Source organism: Helianthus annuus, chromosome 12 (genome assembly GCF_002127325.2).
Source record: "Helianthus annuus cultivar XRQ/B chromosome 12, HanXRQr2.0-SUNRISE, whole genome shotgun sequence".
Classification (NCBI taxonomy): domain Eukaryota; kingdom Viridiplantae; phylum Streptophyta; class Magnoliopsida; order Asterales; family Asteraceae; genus Helianthus; species Helianthus annuus.
Genome location: NC_035444.2, coordinates 1,953,087 through 1,960,303, shown reverse-complemented (window position 1 = coordinate 1,960,303; position 7,217 = coordinate 1,953,087). Strand labels below are relative to the sequence as shown.

Below are 7,217 nucleotides of genomic sequence, written 5' to 3'. Positions count from 1 at the left end.
TGTTGTCAGACATATACGATACCCGATAATGCTTGTTTGTAATGCGGGGGTTATTGCGTGAGTACTGAGACTTATTTCATATGGTAAGTCGTACATTCAAAATAAACATGTCTTGAATGGTATTGGCTTTGAGTGAGAGCTTACATAGTTACATACGATAATGTCTTGCTCCAAGGTTCAACGAAGTAAAAAGATAGCCTAGAACTAAAGTAACTTTCTCTAAGAGAGTATACTAAAATAAGCATATATATGTTCCCAATTCTCACATAGTTAGGATGATTTGACACAGCATGTTAGCACTACATCGTGATGTGTGTGTGCACGCATAAAGAGAGAGAGATTTGGGGGGGGGGGTTGGGTTGGATCATGTAAAAAGGAAATTAAATTAAAAAGGGTAGGAAGGAATCTGGAAGATGTTTTTCCAGTTAGGTATCAATGGCTGTAATGCTGGACTAATAATATCTTAACTGTAATACGGTTAATCATATTGAGTACATAAATTGTAGTTTTAATCGCTTTTAACATCTGAATTACTATCTAGGTTTTCTAACCAAAATATATAGTAAATATTGGGCCTGATTAGTATTAGTAATTTCATGCCGCCGCCTCCTCCTCCTCTTCTCAGAAAGAAATGATACAAACCGTATTACTCCTTCTGGATCAATTTATATATTAATCATCTAAATCAATTTACTCCTATTAGGCATCTATATCTATTATTCTATAAGTGTATGACAAATATATAGTTTTCTTATTACTTTCTTTTAAATGACCTTACATGATGATGTCTTGGCATTCTTTCTTCTTTTCTTCTTAAGGATTTGTTAAGAGATATAAAAGGTCTTAACATGTAGGACTCAAACAATCAAAACACAAACTAATATAGAGGAAATAAGTTTGTTTAGCCTTGTCTTCATTATTAAGCAACAGGTAAAGTTTGACAAACTAAGAAAAGCATGACAAAGTTGTGTTACAGAGTGGTATCAATCCGCCCAGAACTCTCGAAGCACTATCACTCAGCCCGCCTCCTCCTCTCAGCCCTCCTCTCCGGCCTCCTCTCAGCCTGGACAGATTATAATGTTAAAACATATGATAAGATGTTAACAAAAAGCTCACAAAAACAAATCATACCTTACGAGACTTCTTAATGTGCGTCTTAAAGAGTACCTTTAGTCGACCATTCTCAACATAGATTGTCGGGATACGGTGGCGCTAAAAGGAAAGAAAAAAAAACATTTTAGTGAAATTAAATCAAAGAATAATATAATCAACACCAGTTAGGTTTATACATACATATACTAAATCTTCATATCGTTTCAAAGTGTTGGTTGCAAGAACATATCCCTTCCATTTCTTTACCAACAAAGCTTCCCGGCAACAGGTAAACGTGTCTCTGCATTGAACCTGATTCGCACACACATCTTGAAGGTCGTTTAGGTTGGCACGTTCCACCAAGTCAGCAAGCTTGTTATCCTCATTGTCCCAAGTACGAATCATCGCTTCAGAACACCTGAAAATGTTTTAATAAAAAAGAACGGTGGTTACAAAATCTATGCAATTGTTAGTCCGCTGTTTGAAACAGCGAGGTTCTACCAAGAATCTGCACAACCTGCAGGTTTCCTGCATAACATGCTGAACATAAAATCTCGTTCGATAAGTGTTCGTGTCTCACACCCCAACCGATGGCGGAAACATCGGGATGAGACGAAGTGTGTATAGATTGCTAGAGACTTTATAACACTATGTGACAATATTTAATTAAATTCGAATTTCATTTCAATACTAAATTGTCATACAACATTTTAAAGTATAAATAACAACATTCAAATTTCAACATAACAAAAAAAATAGATTAAAGGTGTGTATCTAGTCCACCCTACACTTGTTTCATCATTCATCCATACTTCATTAATCAACCTGCAACATGTATTAAAATAGAGTTTCAATGCAAAAGCAAAGGCGAGTATACAAGTTTAATTACATAGCATAATAGAATAAAAACTCATATCCAACATGTTACATAATGTGTAAATTACTAGCAATGCAATTTTTGGCGTACAATATGTTCAAACCCAAGAATACAACGTATAACAAGCCTAATCCCAAAAGTTTAGCGGGGTGGTAAAGTTTAACTTAACAATACCCACAAGAATAACGGGCGGGGCGTCAATCCTATAGCACTATAATTGTTAAGGTGGGCTAGCAAAGTTAATGAGCATATAACGTTCCAAATCGTTCATAGAGCATACAAGCATAGCAAATATTCATAATAGTTTCATGTCACGTTCATAGATAGAGTATGTTTTGTTTAAGCATAAAAGTTGTTTTGTATAGGCATACATGTTGCATCCCAAAGTGTAAAGGGGAAAAAAGGGATCGAGTATACTCACAAAATTGCATATGCTTTTCGATTATCCAAAGTGACAAAGTTGTTGAGACTAGAAAGTTGCATATGTTTGATTTGGAGTTTAAGAGGTGCTTACATATGGTTATAGGGATTTGGAGTTTAAATAGTATGAAAATAACATATAACAATAATCATCTAACACCTATGACACTTGTTCTTGACACTATGAAACTCTAAAAGAGTTTAAATGTTTTCATGGAACAAGGTTCCATTAGAATCGTGACAAGTTGTCAAAGCCTAAGATGACACAATCTACTAGCTTGACGAATTAGTTCATCACCAAGAGTTCGATTATTTGGTTCTTACATAAGTATTACATAGTGTATATTATATCATATATGTCAAGCATGAGGTAGAAGATTTAAGTCTTCATTTAGGCACCTCTAAGTATCATAGAATTCATACATGAGGTAGGAAGAACAAGCTTCCATTTAGGTACCTCTATTGTTCACCACTTCACTTATTGTTATGAACAACAAGGAGGGTCATGAACTTACAAGAATAATGAAATACAACAACTAGTCTATGAGAAAAACATCAAGAAGTGTGTGGATTTTTATGAAAGATAGCCCAAGCTAGTCTAACAATCACACTTACATCAAGCTTCAAGCTTGAACACTTCTTGTGGGTAAAACCCTAAATAAAACAGAATGTTTATGAGGTTTAATCCTCTGATTTTAAGTGTCTCAACCTTGTTTTTAAGCCCAACTAACCATTCATTTGATTATGAGCATTAGGACATAGGTTTGAGATGAGAAAACTCAAGTTTGGTTAAGTTTAACAAAGATTTCATTAAAACAAAAACAATCAGTGGACTTTGGAGCCTTTTTCCGGAGTTCCAGGGACTTATTTACTGTGAAAAAACCCATGGAAACGTAGATAAGGTCAATACAAAGTAGTAGGAAAAAGAATCGAGTTAATCGGATAAGAATTGAGTGAGTATGCTCATTTTGGTGAAGGGGTGTCAATCTGCTCGAACCCTTGCTTTCAGCTACGGTTTGGAGGATGTTTTGAGAGTTTTTAGTGTTGCAAAAGTGGTAGGGAGGCTGGTTATAAGTGGTATTTATAGGGGGGAGGATTAGGGTTTCAATGGGTTGGGCTTTGGAAGTGTTTAGAAGGGGTTAAACCTTGAAACTAGCCCACAAAACCCAACTATATGGGGCTGAATTTTGCTGAATTGGGGTTGCCATATTTCTTTATTTTTTTTATTTTTAAAACATTATAATGAGTAATTTTGTTAATTAAGTTGTGTAATAATATGCAACAATGTTTCCCCTAACTTGTAACAAGGTAAAATATGAAATAAAACATGATTTAACTAGGTAAAAAGTGTAATGTACAAGTATGTAACATGTTTGTAAGTGACAAGTATATGTCACATATTAGATGATTAATCGTTGTATAAATAAGCATATTATTAGGGGTTTTTAAGGGCATGTTTGGCTAAGCTTTTTGAAACAACTTATTGACTTATTGGCTTTTTGAAAAGTCATAAGCTCTAAAATGGTGTTTGGCAATGAGGGTGTATGTGAGTGGGAAAAGTGACTTTTCCAAAAAGTCACTCCATACTGACTTTTCGAAAAGCCAATAAGTCAATAAGCACTTTTCAAAAAGCTTAGCCAAACATGCCCTAAGTATCAACAATTTAGGGGCTGTTTGGCTAAGCTTATTGGAATGACTTATTTACTTATTTGCTTATTGGAATGACAAGCATGGACATGTATCGTGAATAAGTATCGTATAAGTATGAATTACAAATAAGGATTCGATATACAGTGAATTCGAACGTATGAACATGTATGAATATGTAGATGGTGAATTTAAAAAAATACGAATTTTATTTATGATCCAAGTCTCGGAATTTACAACGAAAAGACGACTACAATAATACAAGATTTCCAAAAATAGCATTACAAGGCGAGCTTTCTAATTATGGAAAGTATGAAAAAGCAGGGCGTTACATCGTGAACGGTTCGTGAACACATATATTTCTTAACAAACGAACACGAACAAGGTCTTGTCGAAACCAAGGTGTAACGACGAATATGTGCCTACAGTTCCAGATTAAATTATTTCAACATTTAAACAATCATAATTTCAATATTTGGAGTTTTTAGCAAGTTATATATAGAGTCCCCCAGTATTAAATTATTTCAATAAGTTATATAATGACTGAAACTTCCATTCTATTTAAGAGAAAAAAATTAACAGTGCTAGTGTCATGAGCTAAAATAGCAAAAAAAAAATCCACAAAGTGTCCCAAGCGAAAAAAATAAAATAAAATATGGATTGAAACCGACATTCTGGCCAAACCACATGGATGAACACCGTATTCGACTCTATTATTTATTATATTTTATAAATCAAGGTATGGACTTTGACAATGTGCGTAAAAAAATGCTTGACAACGTGCGTAAAAAAACGTCTTTACGCAATCCATCACTATATAAAAAATAAACAAAAACATTTACGTTCGACAAAGACAACGCGCGTAAAAAACATTCGACAACGTGCGTTAAAAAACGTAACGCGTAAAATAGTTTTTATTTTTTATTTTTTATTTTGTTGTGTAAAAGAATTTACGGTTGGTGTCAGTAGAAATCCTATTCGTATTAAGAGATTGTTGTGTTAATAGTCTCTTGATGCTGGTAGTGTTAGTTTGAGAGTTTTGTTGTAATTTGGAGTTATTTTTTTTATAGAAGTCTTAAAAGGTTCTTTTGTGATTTCTGGTGAATGATATTTAAATCTGGATAGATCTCCATGTTTTGACAACAAAGACTGAGTAAATATAAAGTTTCCAAAACTAAGCAACATACCTTGTAGAAACCAAGGTGTAACCAGGAACAAGCTCTGACAATTCATGATGAATGCTTACGTACTTACGGTGGCAAGCAACCCAACGAATGAACGACGTGTCGCGCAATATCAACATATAATGATAAAATTGACACATAATTAAACATACTAATGATAAAATTGAATAGCAAGTTTTATTGTCCCATCGAGCAATTACACCTTCAGCACACCTAGTCAACAACAAAGTTTACAAAAATTAAATTTGTTATTGTCACTCCTCACTAACCAACTAAGACTTTGAGTTACATACCTTGTAGAAACCAACTTAACACCAGAAACAAGAAGCTCTGACAAAGCACAATGAATGTTATCTCCCTTTAGGTGATAGCAACCCACCGAATAAAGAAGGAGTCACACAATATTGTCACATACCGTTTCATATACGTTTTAATCTAATGATTAAAACATAGTATTGTCACGGAGTTAGATTTTCAACTCGCATGTGGCCTAAGATCATCGTCTGAGTAAGCCTTGCCGACTTAGTGGCATTGGGTTTTAGTAGCAAACGTTATTAAAGGGGACGTTTGATCGCAAGAAAGTTTCTTGTAATACTTCAAGTATACAAGTAATATGCCTTGTATTATATTATACTATATATACAAAAGGAACGAGGGTGAATAGTGCATGGCGCCTCCCCTATCAGTAGGTCGTTGAACCACATAATGCCAATTGGCTAGCTATTGGGTAATTTTTTTTGGGTAGCTACTTTTCAGTAATTGTTTAAGTGATTTTTGTTTCCAAGAGACTAACATGTATAACTTTTTGTTTGGTGGTTCTCCACACACATTCCTCTTAGAAAACGGAAGTTTGATTCCCTGTTCTCTAACTTTTTAAGCCTTTTTTTTGTTTTTTTACCTCCTGCTAGCCATAACCAACGAATGAAACATTCCAACTTGCCTAATATATGGATTTGCCTTTTATCTATTTAGAAATGGTCAAAGCAGAATAAATAAATAAGAATAATCATTTTTTAAAACAGTAGAATAATAGTTAGATTTTTCATTTTTGTAATATTTTTTTGTATTTTAACTTAAAAAAGTTGAATGCGCCTTTTTGGAATGTTCCGGGGTAGACTTTTAAAAAAACGGAGTTGTATTCAAATCAAGATTTTTTTGTTATCGTAGGCTATGGCGAGCGATGTTACCATTGCAATACCGTGACGAACACAACTGCCTGTGAGCAAACAACACCATTGTCTGTGTTTTGTCATTATCAAAAACGGTATTGGTGTTCGTTGTTTTGGTTTTTCGACCAGCCAAACTGATGATGTCCAAACTCCTACCGCATTGCATCGGTAAGAACGACGACACTTATCTTTTGAATTTAAAAATACTGTTAATAGAAAAGGCAAAAACATAGGATAAAAAAGGCACGACAACGCGCGCCATGGAAACACCTATTATCAAAGAAAGTTTACAAGATAGTAGTAGTTTACAAGTGCCTAGGGATGTCTCAAATGAGACCCCAACATCCCTATTTGTACCACTTTGTTCCCCATCTAGAATGTTCTTTATCTAGAACACTCTTTACAAAAGATATAATACTTAATAGAGTAAATATCCGTTTTCGTCCCTGAGGTTTGTCCTTTTCAACTAGTATAGTCCAAAAATCTAATTTATAACAAATCTAACCCCGAGGTTTGCATTTCCAAAACACAAACCTACATATATGATGTTTTAGTAATCTTCATTATGTTATTATTATGTTATTTGTGGGTTTTTGGTGTGTTTTATGGTTGACATTATGGTGTTTTGTGACTTTTACACTTTTTAGAAAATTTGGACTTTGTAACCAACTCATAGCCTCATTAAAATATAAAACATTACAATAATTAAAAAAAAACATTACAATAAAATTAAAAGAACACTCTAAAACTCAAAGTCCATAATTTTTTTCGATAATCGCCTTTCGTTTTAGAGCCATTTACGTCTTTCTGGTTAGTGGTCATGCGGCT

At 33.9% G+C, this 7,217-nt stretch overlaps 1 protein-coding gene across 2 annotated transcripts; it reads right to left on the bottom strand.

Moving 5' to 3' along the window:
• Positions 1 to 883: 883 nt before the first annotated feature.
• Positions 884 to 6,746, bottom strand: LOC110896272. 2 transcript variants are annotated; one of them, XM_022143724.1, is made up of 5 exons: positions 5,514 to 6,746; positions 5,224 to 5,433; positions 1,294 to 1,510; positions 1,132 to 1,212; positions 884 to 1,063 (listed from the first exon to the last, which is right to left on the bottom strand). In XM_022143724.1, exons 2-5 carry the CDS (start codon positions 5,358 to 5,360, stop codon positions 1,013 to 1,015), a joined length of 486 nt encoding a protein of 161 aa, XP_021999416.1. In that variant the 5' UTR covers positions 5,361 to 5,433; positions 5,514 to 6,746; the 3' UTR covers positions 884 to 1,012. The 2 variants fall into 2 exon arrangements, with proteins under 2 accessions (XP_021999416.1, XP_021999417.1); XM_022143725.1 differs by lacking the exons at positions 5,224 to 5,433; positions 5,514 to 6,746 and adding an exon at positions 1,610 to 1,660.
• Positions 6,747 to 7,217: the final 471 nt, after the last annotated feature.

Coding starts and splice junctions, on each gene's coding strand:
- LOC110896272 (XM_022143724.1), bottom strand. CDS start 5,360: ATGTGTCAATTTTATCATTATATGTTGATATTGCGCGACACGTCGTTC. Junction 1,511..5,223: donor TACACCTTGGTTTCTACAAG/GTATGTTGCTTA, acceptor AAACATTTTCAG/GTGTTCTGAAGCGATGATTC. Junction 1,213..1,293: donor GATATGAAGATTTAGTATAT/GTATGTATAAAC, acceptor CTTTCCTTTTAG/CGCCACCGTATCCCGACAAT.